Source organism: Ictalurus punctatus, chromosome 2 (genome assembly GCF_001660625.3).
Source record: "Ictalurus punctatus breed USDA103 chromosome 2, Coco_2.0, whole genome shotgun sequence".
Taxonomy (NCBI): domain Eukaryota; kingdom Metazoa; phylum Chordata; class Actinopteri; order Siluriformes; family Ictaluridae; genus Ictalurus; species Ictalurus punctatus.
The window spans coordinates 40,158,782-40,175,622 of NC_030417.2; the positions used below are offsets into that span (position 1 = coordinate 40,158,782).

The following is a 16,841-nucleotide window of genomic DNA, read 5'->3' on the forward strand; positions in this document are numbered from 1 at the left end:
TTAATCTAATTTTTAAACTAAGTTACCACTATGTAAATTCTGACCAAAATAAAGACTATTAAATGTAGTCCTTTTAACTTGACCAAACTGTGTTTTAAATAATAGATCTACTTTAAAGCTGTTGTCATTAATTTGACCAAATTTTAAGAAAAATGTAAACAGGTTTTACTACTTAAAGTTTAAGTAGTGCTACATTTTTTTTTCCCAGATTTTTTTGCATAAAACAACCAAAACACCACAACGACCGAACATTTCAGGAATGTTTTCATTATTAAACCAGGTGTATTTTAAAGTGGTTAAACAATTAAAAAAATTCAGTGATGCAAGTTCAGAAAGTGGTAAGAGAATGCTACCATTAAGGATTATAAAAATATGCCATTTTAACAGGCCTACTAGCTACTACTAATTTCCAATAAAATACTTTTTATTAATAATACCATGTATACCATGTATTTATTTATACTTTATAAAAGTATCCCTGTTTTAATGAATATAGACCAGTTTAATTTTCCTTGTCTACATATTTTAATCTGTCATATTCATTTGGAACAAGAATTAAGTTAATTTACTTTTCAGCTTTGTTTAGGAAAAGTCCAGTGGCACAAGCAGCAGTAGAAATATATATATATATATATATATATATATATATATATATAAAACATATCTAAGTTATCTAAATAATCTAAGTTATTAAAAGCAGCTTTCTTAAAAGGATTTATGCGAATCTGATTAGTCTAATTTCTAATATTAGAATACACTGTTTACATTGCCACTTAAATAAGATGCATAATTTTTGAAAATGATCAGGTGTAGGCCCACTGTGAGATAAAACAATGTTAATTATGTGTTAATTATTCATGAGTTAATTACAGTCAGTCCTCTAATTGACCAGTAGGTGTCACAGTGTATTCTCCGTTAATGAGTTCTCATCTGTTTTTCTCCAGTGGTAGCCACAAGAGAAAATGCGCATGTATGTGAATTGGAAGCTTGATACTAAAATGGATGAAGTAAAATGCAGATTAATTAAATATTGTTGTGGCACGATTCTTTTGGTCCATGACACCAAAACCACTAACTGTACCAAAAATAATTATATATTGTATGATGCCTAGAGTGTTAAATTAGTCATATCATGATTTTTAATGAGCTCCTGTGTGTCTAATGTATGTGTTTGTGCATGTATAAGATCTGCAAAGTCACAAGCTCATAGTCTCCCCCAAAGGGATTTATTTAATCAAACAGAGAGCACTGCTCCAGACTCGCCCAAACCACCTCCTTCGAAGTCCAGATATTACTTTTGTAAAACATCTGCATTACATCCCCAAGGCAGGATTGAAGAAAGAAGGCGAGGCTTTGTTGAATTCAGGCGCCTGTCACGGAGACATGTGTTTTGGTGTGAAAGCAAAACCCCTTTGTTTAGCCTTCCGAAAACAGACAGGATTAGGAATCAGTGGTTACTGTTTATGTATAGTGCTGTTCCTGAGCAGTACAGCTTGAATGTTTGCTTGTGCATAGCTTCCTGATCCTGGGCGAGTATAACGCAGGCTACACACAAAGGTTACTCTGGAAAACTGGAGCGATTCCCTCTCTGCTTTGACAATCTTGTGCTTCTGAATCAGAACCTGTAAGTGTGTTTGATTATTTTATGAAATATCTGTTACTGACTGTTCAAATACAGAGTTTTGTGTTGTGGCTCAGGGGTTTGTTTGTATGTTTGTGGTCTGACAGTGACGTCGATTGTAGAATCGATGGAGTAGGACACGAAGTTGGAAGCTCCTGCTGATTTCGATTAAAATTGTAATTAATTTGCTCTTTTCGGTCATACAATATATTTTGACTTATTCTACTCTGTTTCCTTGTTTGCACTTTTAACTTTGTGGTACGTTAAAATGTCTGGAAAGAACACGAAAACCCGTGGTAGCATTCAGACACGACTGAGGCCAAGTGTGCATGCCGCGAGCGAGCCCCCCTCTCCCCCTGAATCCACATCGCCGAGTGGTGACCCTGACTTCACCGCACTCGGGCTTCACTTGCTGGCTTTACTGAGGAAGGACATTGCCGATATTTTTAAAAAGGAGCTCCAGGAGCTCCAGAAGATTCTCGGGGAAGCGCTGTTTACTATCCAGCTTGACCTGCAGGCCGTGAAAACATGGCTGGCTAGTGATAAAGTTGCTACCGTGACTACCATATCAACACTGAAAGGTACTGTTGAAGAAATGGCTCTCGCCGGTTGCACCGATGACATAGCTCCTATGAAGACTACTACCGAGTCTCTCACTGTGACCGTGACTCAATTAGAGGATAAATATGCGGATTTGGAGTCGAGGTCATGGCGCAATAACGTTAGGATAGTGGGAGTTCCAGAGGGCCCTGACACATGTACAACTGCTGCTGTAGCGGCCTTGTTAAAAGAGGCGTTTGGTCTGGAGAAGGAGCCGGTTTTGGACCGGTCCCACCGGTCCCTTCAGCCGAAGCCCAAGCCTGGTGAACGATCACGAGCTATTGTGTGCAGATTCCACTATCACAGTGACTGTGTTGACATTTTACGCCGTGCAAGAGAGCTCCAGCGGATTAAAGTGAGGGATTTGACCATCTCCGTTTTTCCTGACTACACGGCCAAGACAGCCTGGGCCCGGGCCGCATTTAACGAGCTTTGGCGTCAACTTCATGGTATTGAGGGCGCTCGCTATGGAATACTTCACCCGGCTCGGCTTCGCATTACATATAAACGGTGTTAAGGACTTTATTTCAGCGGAGGAAGCAGGAGACTATTTTAAACTCTTGATATCGGGGTGAACTGCGTCACCTACACAGCGGAGTCTTTTTCGCTCTTCTTTTATTTTTATCTTTTTGCACTCGGCCTTCCAGCTCTACAGAATTCGGATTTTTATTGAAGATATCGTCACTGCATTACTCCACCTAGATTTTGTGGACTCACTCTTCTTAAAATTTACTTCTGTATTAATGTGCTTCTCTGTTTTGATGCTCTGAGCGGGTTAGAGTTTCTGTTTATATAATTGTATTAGTGTTATCTCCTCGGCTTTACGTGCTACACCGTTATATTATTTGTTACAAGTCTTTTAAAGTTAAGGACATTACATTTGTTATTGTGCGCAGACTGTTTATCAGACTTGAAGTCGGTAGGGGCTTTTTCTCTTACTGGAACTTTTTGTCTTAGTAATTTTGTTGGTTGGTCCAGCTTAAACTCCGAGTTGTTTTCACATTGTGGACAACGTTCGGTTTTTGTAGGATACACTGCTGCTTCATTTGTTTATGGAGACTTTGGGTGTGTGGGTGTTTAGAGGATTGTGAGAGTAAGCAGAACATGCCAATGCTTTGAAGGATGTGATGTTATTTAATTGGGAATCTGTTTTTAGAGTATTTAAACCTAACATGGTGAACAAATTATATTATAGAACTCAGGCAGTTTTACTGGGGTTATCTCATACAGTGTAGCAAGTAATAATCTGGAAAGACCTTTGTAATATCACAGTCTAAAACTGGATTTAAAGAGAAGCAAATTAGTAAATGAATCACATGTAAATGAATCATGCGTAAAAGAATCACATGAATATGAATCACATGAAAATGAATCACATGTAAATGAATCATACGTAAATGAATCACATGTAAATGAATCTCATGAAAATGAATCACATGTAAATGAATCATATGAAAATGAATAAATAAATTAAAGACTGAAAAAAAGAGATGTCGATTGTAGCTGCTGTTGTGATTGTATCTTAAAACGGTTTATATCAGTTGAATCACAAGAATCCTAGCTTTCCAAAGATATATCACATGAGTACCTATGTACACTAGGGATGTCACGAGAAACGATACGTTGGTACCAAGTCAATACTAACATTGTTAAAATATGACTGTACTTGTTTTTATGCAGTAGCGTAGGGACCATACGTAAGGTACCAGGTTGCATTTCTTCCGGAACTGAAGGGGGCAGTGAATACGCGCAAATGTTTTAATCGGTCCACAAGTGGTGAAGAAGAAGAAGAATGCCTACAAGCACACAGGAAAAACTAAAGAAGATGGCGACAAGTTTAGCTCCGCGCTGACTCATTGAGAGGAAAGGTGAGAAGAGTCAAATATGGAAATACTTCAAGGCAGATGACAAGAAACGTATAATTGATGCTCTGAAGCCGGTGTGCAACCGCATAGTTTTGCATTTAACACCTAAGAATTTACACCGTATCTGAAAGATAAGAGTATTACAAAATAAAAACGTACCGCTGTGAAACGTTCTGCTCAAGTCGTGTTTGCAAAGTTGGTTCTGTTTGATCATCCATATTTTCTGGATCTGGCTCAAACTGATAAAATCAAAATATGACCCCTTTAATAAAGTCATATTTTGTACCCAAAAATATGTACTCCAAAAAAAAAAAAAAAAACACTTTTACAGAAACCGGTTCAATGACATAAGTGATGTAAACTAGTTTTATTCTCAGTGCATGAACTTTTCGCGAAAGTCGTCTGGCATCCAACTCCACAATCTTTTGGAATCACCTCAAAGGTGAACTTCAGGACCTTTGGGTACTGAGGTGTAGTACATATATCATACGTAAGAGCATGGCACACACAATGAAATACTTCTATGCCCTCAATGACGATCTTCACATCTTGAAGTGGAACTGTCACATCGGCTCCCTTCTTTCTCCTGACTTATACACCAATGACTGTTTGGACCAAGTTTTTTGGGCTTCATTTTCTTAAACAACCTTTTTCACACAAACAAAAAATAAAATGTAAAAAGTCAAAGATTACATTTCAAGTAATGAACAATTTACAAGAATTAGAGTGAAAAGCTTCTGTAAGACATTTTTTTTTTTTTTAATGGAATGACCTCATAACAGCCTTTTTTCTAGTAAGGGCCAACCACATAACCACAGCTGAGTCACTAGATGAAGACATTCTGCTTTTGTTTTTTTCTCTTTGCCTTGTTAACCTTCATTATCGGTTTCACCTGTCCCTGATTTACTAGATTATTTCATTGCTCAGTCCTGGTATTCCTCATGTGATTAACTAGCCACGGCCTTTGATACTGAGCCTTTTGCTACCTGCCTTTCTGGGGTTTTTTTTTGGGATCTCAGTTCCAAAAGAAGAGCAATCTGAATTAAAGTATTAATTCCTCTATCTCTGTCTCATGGAGTTGCTTTGCAATTCAGTCCAGTCTAGCTTGCTACAACCCAGGTTTGATTCCTGTCCAGGATCACCAACCTTTATAGTACGGCAATTAGATTAGCTTATGGCCTCCTTGGCTGTGGCCTCCATGTTTCCTGGGTGCAGTGTCCGGCTTTGCGCTGCTCGTTCCCAGGTGCCAGAGTTGCATGTGTCTGCCTCAGAGCCTCAGTCCGTCTGATAATGAGTATAGGTGGACACAGATCACGTGTACTCTATATTGTCTTCACACCCATTGGTAGTTGCTGCACCAGGTTGCTTCAATATTTGCATAAAGTTAAACTTTTCTCTATTCTGTTGCTTCACTTAACATGCCCATGTGTAGTTGCCAATAGTGGCTGTTGCTCATGTTGCTGGAATTCACCAGCTCTCATTGAAAATGGAGAAATGGTCTCTGCTTGCTTTGTTGCTGTAAGTCGCTATATGTGTGGATGTAGCTTTAGATGAAGTGCATCTGATGAAATTGCTGTTGAGTGAATGTACAAGCTAGGTGTACCTAATAAAGTGGCCGGTTGATGTATATCATTAATTATGAGACATTGACGTCAAATTTGTTTCATGATGAAATTCATTTCATTTTTAACTTCGTACTCGCTGGGTGACTTACAGCGATATAAACACACTAAATGTGTATTATGGTGGGCTTTTCCCTTTAAGTGTACACTGTGCCCATTTACTGGCTATAGTAGATAGATAAGATAAGATAAAAACTTTATTCATCCCACACTGGGGAAATTCCCTCGTTACAACAGCTCAATTACAAACATACAAAAGAACAGGTAGGAAAGAATACACATTAAATAGTAATTGAATTAAATAAAAATGTCTAAAATTTATATAATAATAATGGTAATATGTACACTATGAACACCTCAATGTATGTATCGTGGAATACAAATATGAATATATACAGATGAGTAACAACTCGTTTATATACAGAAATATATGAATATATGAATATGAATAAATGGATTATTGCACAGTTAACAATTGATAGTGAGCTACAAATACTAATAAATGAATAAACGTTCATATTGCAGAATTATTGTGAATGTGTAGGTTGATGATGCAAAAACAGTTAGCTGTGCTACATTATGTTGTTTATTGTATTAAAGTGTCTGACTGCTGTAAGGATGAAGGACCCACGGTAGCGCTCTTTCTTGCACTGAGGATGCAGCAGTCTGATGCTGAAGGAGCTGCTCAGGGACCCCAGTGTCTCACACAGGGGGTGCGAGGAGTTGCCCATGATAGACGCCATCTTAGCTAACATCCTCCTTTCCCCCACCACCTCTATGCTGTCCAGAGGGCAGACCAGAACAGAGTGAGCCCTCTTAACCAGTTTGTTAAGACATTTCCTGTCCCTCTCTATACTCCCGTCTCCCCAGGAGTACTACTGCATAGACAATACTGTGAATACTTATGTACATGGCCTTTTTTGGTTTTTTATTTTTAATAAATTCGCAAAGATTTCAAACAAACTTCTTTCATGTGGTCATTATGGGGTATTGCTTGTAGAATTTTGAGGAAAGTAATGAATTTAATCCATTTTGGAATAAGGCTGTAACATAACAAAATGTGGAAAAAGTGAAACGCTGTGAATACGTTCAAGATGCACTGTAAGATAGCAGATGCTACCACCGTGCCATAGAACAATTTCACACACACCAAAAGACCTCAGTATCCTCACCAGGTGGAGATGACTTTGGCCCTTTTGATACTGGACATCGGTGCTTATAGACCAGTCCAGTTTATTGTTATGGTGAACACCCAGGAATTTATACTCCACATTGAAAGCAATTCTTATCTTAATTAGTGCAAATTAATGAAGACAAGAAGTAATTGTGAACCAGATGTACCTAGTACTCCTACAAGTACTGTGCTAGTGTCTTCATTCATGTGGGTGCCTTTCACTCCCTTGTGGTTTCAATGCTTTCATTCTGAAGGACAACAGAAACGTACTAATAAAATAAATTGCCACTGAATCATTGTGCCTGTTTTATCTTGCTAATTATTTCCCAATAAGACTCCCAATAAGTAAAGCAACAAAAGCAAGACAATTCTTCCTTACGCCTGCTGTGATCATCCTAATTGCTTGTCACCTTTAACACCTTCATGAACCCGTAATTCTTAAACTCTGCATTTACCTAAAAAAAAGTTTTAACTCCAATATATACATTTTCATTATATGGGATTTGGACACCCAAAGGTAGAAATTGTTCACCTAATATTTGAGTATACAGTTTAAAGTATACCTGGTTCTATAATAAAACTTTCCTGAAATGTTCGGTTATTGTAGTGTTTTGGTTGTTTTATGCAGAGCACTATATTAACACACTAATATTTCATATATCCATTTATTGTGAAACCGCACTCAGTTGGGTCAGTCCGGTCCTATATATAAATATTTTGCACATTCTTGGTTCTTAGACTTGGAACTTAAGTCCAAATGTAATGCTTAAGATTGCTCACAGTTCCACTTTTAGGGTCAATTTGTAATGGGAAGGGTTTGAGTCACTTTTATTTAGGGGGTTCCTATTGTAGATATGTATAGTGTGCATGCAGAACATTTCAGGTTTGAGACTTTCACAGAAATAAGTCCTCTGTAGTAGCATTCTGCTGTTAAAATGGAGTTACTAGCTAGGGCTAGTAGCAGTCTGGGAGAAAGCCTAGTTTATTCATGCATTTTGAGAAATTAATGATGTCATAAGCATAAATAATAAAAAAAATAAACAGTATTTTATAGTAATTATATTTATGATTGATGTACAATAGCTTATGCTTGTCAATGAGGTCAATAATGTTGCTGCATTTGATATTGGCAACAGTGAAACATGATCTATCGCACTCAAAGCAGTGTTTAGCTCCAACCTCCAAACTCACCTGCCTGTCATTTTCTAGTAATCCTGAAGACCTTGGTTCAGGTGTGTTTGATTAGGATTGGAACTAAACTCTTCATGACAGTGGACCTCGAGGGCCAGATTTGAAGAGCTACCATGTAGGTACAGTTGTACCATTATGCGTGAATAGATTTAATCCAAATATGGAAGTAAAGTGTTACATGGTAAATGGTCTGCACTTATATAGTTTACACTGTTTCTCATTCACCCATTCACACACACTCACACACCAATGGTAGCAGAGCTGTCATGCAAGGCGCTAGCTTGCCATCAGGAACAGTCTTGCCCAAAGACACTTCAGCATGTGGAGGCATGTATGCCAGGGATTGAACCGAAAACCCTGCAATTAGGGTGGCTGTACCAGCTGAGCCACAGCTGCCCCAGTGTTCAGTTGGGTGTTTTACAGATGAACAGTGTCATAAACAGAGCTGTGGTGGTGTTTCACCTTTTCCATCTTTAATAAAAGTGCTGCAAAATTCTGCTTTATAGTTATTTGTACATTTTCATGGCCTTCTACATCTGTTTGTTGCTCAGCATTGTGTTGGGCATCCAAATGTTCAACAGGATATTCTTCATCTGAGACTTCTGATCAAATCTGGGAAATCTGACTTACTGAAATACATCAGGTTTAAGTCATAATAATAAGAATGATGCTTCCTGTTTTTATGAGATTTAAATGTTAGTTTGAAATGCACATCCCTTAAACATACAAGTTATGGTTTCATGTTTTCTGAGTAATTAATTCATTAGTACTGAATCTCTTTCATTACTAATTTCAGAGCACAAACACACACGATGTTAAAGTAGTCAGTTCAGCTGATGTTGAAAATGTTTAACGTGTTCGACAAAGATGAGAATGAAGCACACGCCATGATCAATGTACACAGACAAACTATATCTAGGCACGGATATGAATGCCTATGACCAAAATGAGGACGGTGTAACCTGTAATGTGTTAATATCTAAAACAGAAATATATCTGCAGTCAGATTTGCTGAGAAACAGTTAACTGATTAATATTTTGGTGTGTAATATTATAGATATCAAATAACTGGACAGCAAACCCACGTGTCCAACAGGCAGCAAGTGTGTGGAAGAGGAGCCTATAAGAAAAACAAACTCATTAATTTCAGTATAAATTACTGTGTTTCACTCATGGAGACTCAGGCTACTATTATAAGGTGCCCAGACAGACCAGCTAACTACACATTCCAAGTACTGTGCACAACGCTTAGGGGCCAGAAGGTAATATTTTACCTGCATTCACTGACCACTTTATTGGGAACTGAGTTTGCTTTGGGACAGTGTCAAAGTGTTTGCTTTGGGACATTGTTAAAAGCACTATACGAATAAAATTGAGTTTTATCTGACTTTTACTACTCTAGACGTTCTCAGCGAAAAGTTTAAAATCTTTTTTATTGTACATGCAATAACATGCCCCTGGACAGTCTGGTGGATGTATCTGACAGGTCAACAAGTGTTTCATTAGTACTTTGTCAGTTGTCTTATTTTGACAGTAATTCTAAATATAATATTATGATATAATAATATAATGAATATAATATATAATCATGAATTCATGGTTGAAATTCAAATTGTTGAAACAGCCTGAAAAAGACGTCTTTTCAACTTTCACTTTGCAACCAAATTTAGACGTAGAGGGACATCTTTAGAACCAAAGGTTCTACGTTTAATGTTCTAGATGTGTTAAATACCAAGAAATAAAAGCTGAAATCCTAATTTCTCATCTCATATCCATCTTTTGATCTCAAACCCATGTGTATTTGGTGTACAGCACAAACAACTGAATTGACTTTGCCATTCCAACAGTTTCAGAGAGGACTGTAAACACAATCATTAGTTTGTACTTTGTGGATATCTGATGTTCTGTTTAGTGCAGAGTCACAACGTCTCATCATGTTTTCCACCATCATGATGTAAATCACTTCATTATATAATCTCTCTATAAGATGAACATTCATTTATTATTCAGAAGGGAAAATGTCTTGGGTTCATGGCCACACCTTTACTGTGCCAAATATCAACACAACATGACTAAACTTAACAAACCCAAATGAATAAAAACTGCAAATAAAACTATTACTTCAACACTGGCAGTGGCTCTTCCCCAGGTAAGGGACACATACATGCCCACCCATCCATATGATGTAAAAGAAAACCTGATTCATCAGATCAGGCCTCCTTCTTCCATTGCTCCATGGTCCAGTTCTGATGCTCACGTGCCCATTGTAGGAGCTTTCGGTGGTGGACAGGGGTCAGCATGGACACTCTGACCGCTCTGCAGCTACGCAGCTCCATACGCAGCAAGCTGTGATGCTCTGTGTGTTCTGACTCCTTTCTGCAGAGCCAGCATTAACTTTTTCATCAGTTTGTGCTGCAGTAGATCTTCTGTGGGATCAGACCAGATGGGATACAAGACCTGCCATTTTGGTGATGATCTGACCCAGTCGTGACCCAGTCATCAAGCCATCACAATTTTGTCAAAGCTATGCTTGCCCATTGTTCCTGCTTCCAACACATCAACTGACTGTTCACTTGCTGCCTAATATATCCCACCCCTTTACAGGTGCCAGTGTAAGGAGATCAATGTTATTCACTTCACCTGTCAGTGATTTTGATGTTATGACTGATTGCTGTGTGTGTGTGTGTGTGTGTGTGTGTGTTTACTGCATTGTTACAGTCTGATCTACAACATGTCAAACTGCTGCAGCTCATCGAAACACAAACACTTTACAGATTTAATGGTTTAAATTTAATGTTTGCCAATGAAAAGCTTTTGAAAAAAATCTTTATACATGTCATTTACATTGAAATTAGATACAATTTAAATATCTCTGTTTATTAAAACTGTATTTTAAAGGTGTTTATTTGTAAAGGTCATTAATGTGACTCTTTTTATAGTTCATACAGGATATAATGCTGAATCAGTGTTTTCCATGAAGGATCATTTAACACCGTCAATGTCCCAGGAGTCACATGATGCTACACAGTCACTGAATTTCATAATTACTATTTATAATTTATAATTGTTAGCATCAGTAATTTATTTTATTTTCAGATTTAGTAAAGACAAGTGCAATTCCCAACAAACATATGCAAAAAATAAAAGCTATATATTACAGATATATATATATATATATATATATATATATATATATATATATATATATATATATATATATATATATATATATATTCTTATTTATTATGAGTAGTAGGTTATTTCTTTTTATTTGTGATACTTTATTTTATATATGTATGTGTATTTAATCTTTCTCAAATGTTATAAATGAGATTGAGTACTGTAGGTCTTTAATTTGAGATGAGATTTTAACCCTATGTATTTTTAGCTTTGTGGATTGCATTATTTAATCATCATTTTCCTGTACAGTATAATGAAATCAGTTTAGATTTTACTTTTATTTATTTATTTATCTATTTATTTATTTATTTATTTATTCTGGTTATTATGCAGGCGTTCAATAAAAATGCCTACAAAGCTTCCCTGCTTCAAACTAATGAAATAGAAAGAAATAATTAATAGTCCAGTTTCTTTATCCTCGCCAAAAAATATCCTGAGTCATGATTAACATACTGATTTATTCTCTGTGTAATACAACAGTTCAGGTATAAAACTGCCGCGTCACGATTCACTCAGCGGAAAAAAAAACGTTAACTGACTTCCGTGCGTCAGCAGTTGCTGGTCAGGATTGGCCAGTCTGACTTCACCCCGCCTACTGCATAGTTAAATTCTCCTGATTGGCTGTTTCCAGTTGCGTCACTGCCACAGTGAGAATAAATAAGAAGCGTTCGGTTCCGTCACCAGAAAGAAAGAGATAGGAAAGAGGTTCTTGCTTCAACAGTGATTGAACGGAACGTCTTCGGCTCATTCTATTTATTAAGCTGCATTTAAAATAAAGTTTATTTTTGCACTTTCCGTTTGTTTAAGAAAACGTTAAAACTAGCCGAAATGGAGACTTCTCAGATTCGTCAGAACTACCACCGCGACTGCGAGGCCGCCATTAACAAGATGATTAACATGGAGCTTTTCGCCTCCTACACCTACACCTCCATGGTAAGGAGCTCCGAGTGTGTGCTGATGTGGTGGGGTTGGAGGTGGACTGCAGACTGAGCGGGTAGAAGATGTGTTCGTGTGGCTTATAGTTCAGTTTGTTTACATGATAATTTTAACACAGGCCTACTACTTCACTCGCGATGACGTCGCGCTCGAGGGTTTCGCCCATTTCTTCAAAGAGAACAGTCACGAGGAGCGCGAGCTCGCGGAGAAGTTTATGTCCTTCCAGAACAAGAGAGGCGGGCGCATTTTCCTCCAGGACGTCAAGGTAAATCTTCACATGCATTATTTATACTAAACATACTTTATTCTCTCTATGTGCACACCTTTTATTAATGACATAGTACAATTACAGTGCAAAATTGTTCACTGTTAAATAATGTTCTGTGCAGTAAATGTGCTGAAATGTTTGTCACCATTAAGATGCCATTTTATCTGCCCCAGGTATCAGATGAACTCCATATAGAGATGTCCAACTGATAACTTTACTGTAGAAGGAGAAAAATAATTCCTGATCAGGTTCTATAAGATAAAATGTAGGAACTGACAAGTATTTCATGCAGAGATTGGCTGGTAGTAGAATGTACCTTAAATTATAACACTTGCACCATCACAGCTCTTATTGGTATCTGGCATCCACCCAAAATACATAACTGCTTCAGGCTTGTCAATTAAATTGTACAGATCATCTCCCTGCTGTTTATTTCACTCTTACACCACTGCCCAACTAGAAGGTGGAGGTGAGTGATGCAGCTCTGCTCTGCTGTGGTCAAAAGAAGAAACCACTCCAGTAAATAATGAGGCAAAATCCAAGGAATCAATGGCTCTTTAAAATTGATATTGTCTTTAATTATTGGTATCCACATTAACATTTGTATTTACTTGCTATCAGATCTGATGGAAAATTAGTGGCATCACCCATCCCTAATGTGAATATGTAACTGGTCTGTTCTGCCTATCCTGGCTGTACTGCGTTGTGTTCTGGTGCACAATAGACACTGGACACCGGCGTATCTTGTTGAACTCGGGTTTATTTGTCCGGCAGACAAGATCAACATCTATTTGGAGTTCAAAAAGAGCAAAACGTCTTCATACAGGGTTTATCTTCACAACACTCCTAACATGAGAAAATAACAAGTGTGTACCTCGATAAGAAGATAAAATGGTGACAGCTAGCACATGCATGACAAGAACGTGCTAACTTGCTCATCTTTCATAAACTAATTTTACAAGTAAAATACACAGCAGAAACGACAGTTTGTCTATCCTAAGACAAACCTCTGTCAAACTCAACGCCGACTGATGAGAAACTGGAAATGACGTGATGCGTCTGCTACCAATTAACAGAATGCTATAACACCAAGAACAGCAAACTATTAAATAACCGTGAAGGATTTTGGTGAAATTAATATTAATAATTAATTAATTGATTAATAATCTTACAGTGCAACACATGCCATGGGAAAAAACAAACACAAATAACTAATTTTATTTCCTACATCTGTTACATATACAAGAACATCCTTCAGTTCACTTTATGAAATGTTAGCATGTTATGGAGTCAGCCATGCCCTTTATGAATGGCTGTAAAACGTAATGAGAATTGTTCACTGTAGTGAAGCTAAACATTCCAGCTTGTATTACATAAACTCTGTGACTTCAGCTCACTTCCAGCAGAATTACTCACTACAGTGGTCTGTTTTCTTTGTGCAGTGAAGTTTACACATCTATTTAATTACTGTTTTCAGATTAGAAAGATGAGGATCATGCACACAACAGAGGAAAGGAGATGGTGTTACACTGACTTGATGCCTCTCTGTAGCTTTAAGTCCTCCGTCCCCCCCCCCAAGTAACTTTTTGTCCTCTAATGAACATGGCTGGAAAAATTAACTACTGCTTCCTGCTGTACAGATTTAAACTTGCCTGAGATCAGATGAGTCTGACCCGAAGAGGCACGGTTTGTAATGTGTGCTATAAGCAAAGGTGTTTGTGCTTTAAGAAACCGGAGCGTGATGAGTGGCGCAATGGACTGGAGGCCATGCAGTGTGCTCTGCAGCTGGAGAAGACCGTGAACCAGGCTCTGCTTGACCTGCACAAACTCGCCACTGATAAAGCAGATCCTCATGTGAGTTAAAGCTTATGTAGAAAGATGAAATGTATATGAAACTGATCACGATTCCCGTTTGCTGTTTAGGATGTGATTTGTAATTATTTCCTACATTTTTCTTCATTGTCCATCAGCTGTGTGACTTCCTGGAGACTCACTACCTGAACAAGCAGGTGGAGACCATAAAGAAACTGGTTGACCACATCACCAACCTCACCAAGATGGATGCTGCCAACAACCGTATGGCCGAGTACCTGTTTGATAAACACACCCTGGGAGAAGAGAGTTAAAACTGCCTCCACGCAAATCAGCAGAACCTCCACCATTTTTAAACCTAAGAGTTAGTGTGCAGTAACATGTGTAGACCTTCAGCATTAAATGGATTATGGAGTAGAAACGAGTAGTTTGATGTCTGTCGTGTCTGTAATCTCTGACTATCCTTATGTGGAGGATAAAACACTAAAAATTAAATGAATAAACATTTTGAGCTGGATATGGTGAGTTTTTGTTTTTGTCTCCAGATTACATCATTCTACTAATCATGCATTAATAATTAGCAATATTGTACAAATGAAGTGAAACATGCACATTAGAGGACAGTATTTTACTTTCTGACTTATTACTAGCTGTTGCATCATACTTTATGTAAATTTGAAGTATTTTTAAAAATCCCAGCACTCCATCTTTACAAAACTCTGTGGCTTTTTTTTTTTTTTTTTTTTTTTTAAAACTACGTTGTTGAACATGATGAAAGAGGGTGTTTGGGTACCTTTTAATAAAATGAGAATATTTGGAATGTGACTGTCCCAAAATAAACTTGGTCCCCTAATGGAAAAACTTCATTCCTGCTTCCTGCTGTACAGGTTAGTGTTTAAACCTGATTCAGTTCCGATCATGAATACTTCATTTTCTCTCTGTGTTGAACTACACATGCTATTCCTGAGAGAGCTTTAGGCCTGCAATAGCGAAGGACAGTTTACACTCAAGTCTCCATCACTGAACAGTTAATAACTTCAGTTTGATATAATAGACATTAATTTAAAACCCTATGTTCATAGTCAAGTTCTTTAAAATGAGTAGCACTGTTTGTATACATTGGTCATACAAGAGAAATTATAATTGCATTATCCAGTGTCACAAAGATAAGGTGTTCCCTTTTGTGTCTGGTTCCTCTCAAGGTTTCTCCCTCAGGTTGTCTTGCCATCCTCGCATCTGGCTTACTCATTAGGTATAAATTTATGTTTTATAAAAATCTAGATTTCTGTTGCTTTGTGATTGTGTCCATTGTTAAAAGTGCTGTATAATTGAAATTGACGCAGACTTGAGAAGGTGCTCATGCAAAGTCAAGTGAATTTTTGTCATTCCTATCTATAGCTATGTAGTATGGAAGACTGCATAAAGTGCAAATACACAACAGTTTGAGACGAAAGACAATAAATAAACAGAGCATGGTCTGTAAGCTGTACACCGTTGTGTAATGTAGCAGCAAAAATGAGTTCCATAATATAACTTGACTGATGCAAGTGTGCAGTGGTACTGAGTCTTACTTGGTTAGGTGTGTGACTAGCCCAGGTGAGAGTTGGGAGGAAGCAGGGTGTTGAGTAATCTGACCTCCTCAGGGAGAAAATTACAGATTCTGCTGGTGGTGGCACAGATGCTCCAGTACCTTCTGCCAGAGGGCAGGAGGGTGAAGAGTCCATGAGAGGGGTTGTCAACAATACTGATGGCTTTGTGGATGCAGTGGTTGTTGGAGGAGGTGTAGATGGTGGGTAGAGAGACCATGATGAACTTTTCAGCTGTCCTCACAATTCGCTGTAGGGTCTTGCGGTCGGAGGCTGTGCAGTTACCACACCAAACGGTGAGACAGCAGGTCAAGACGCTCTCCATCGTCCCTCTGTAGAAGGAGGTGAGGCTGGGAGGTGGGAGATTGGCTCTCTTCAGCCTTTGCAGGAAATGGAGGTGCTGTTGGACCTTCTTGACTAGGCAGGTGGTGTTGAGAGTCCAGGGGAGGTCTTGGAGCTTTTGACTCTCTCCACAGTTGTTCCATTGATGTGCAGTGGTGCGGGGTCCAGTTGGGTTCTCTTGAAGTCGACAATCATCTCTTTAGTCTGATAAACATTAAGAGATAGGTTGTTGTCTCTACACCATTCTGCGAGCTGGTTCTCCTCCGTGTACGCTGACTCTTCATTGTTGCTGATGAGGCCCACAACTGTAGTGCAAACTGGATGTGATTAGAACTGAACTTTGCAGCACAGTCATGAGTCAGCAGGGTAAACAGCAGTGGACTGAGCACACAGCCCTGGGGAACGCCCGTGGTCAGTGTGGTGGTGCTGGAGGTGGAGTTGCCGATCCTGATGGACTGGGGTCTCTCGGTCAGAAAGTACAGTTTGATGGTGGTTGTCTTGAAGCACACAGGGACAACTGCCTGGCAGGGAAATGTTGAAGATGTCTGTTAGGACAAACTGATTAGCACATTCCTGTTCATTTCCTGAGCACCTAGCCAGGTATCACAGACAAATGGTGTAGCCTTGCAGTCTGTGATGGCCTG

The 16,841-nt window shown here is 38.4% G+C and overlaps 1 protein-coding gene across 1 annotated transcript; it reads left to right on the forward strand.

The window, feature by feature from the left end:
• The first annotated feature begins 11,899 nt into the window (after positions 1-11,899).
• Positions 11,900-14,786, forward strand: LOC108280241 (ferritin, middle subunit). Its single transcript, XM_017495089.3, has 4 exons — positions 11,900-12,186; positions 12,308-12,454; positions 14,186-14,311; positions 14,428-14,786. Exons 1-4 carry the CDS (start codon positions 12,082-12,084, stop codon positions 14,581-14,583), a joined length of 534 nt encoding a protein of 177 aa, XP_017350578.1. The 5' UTR covers positions 11,900-12,081; the 3' UTR covers positions 14,584-14,786.
• Positions 14,787-16,841: the final 2,055 nt, after the last annotated feature.

Bases quoted from the DNA above. Each gene is read 5' to 3' on its own strand.
- LOC108280241 (XM_017495089.3), top strand. From the start codon at position 12,082: ATGGAGACTTCTCAGATTCGTCAGAACTACCACCGCGACTGCGAGGCC. The intron at 12,187-12,307 runs GTAAGGAGCTCC...ATTTTAACACAG, and splicing joins CCTACACCTACACCTCCATG to GCCTACTACTTCACTCGCGA. The intron at 12,455-14,185 runs GTAAATCTTCAC...TTGTGCTTTAAG, and splicing joins TTTTCCTCCAGGACGTCAAG to AAACCGGAGCGTGATGAGTG.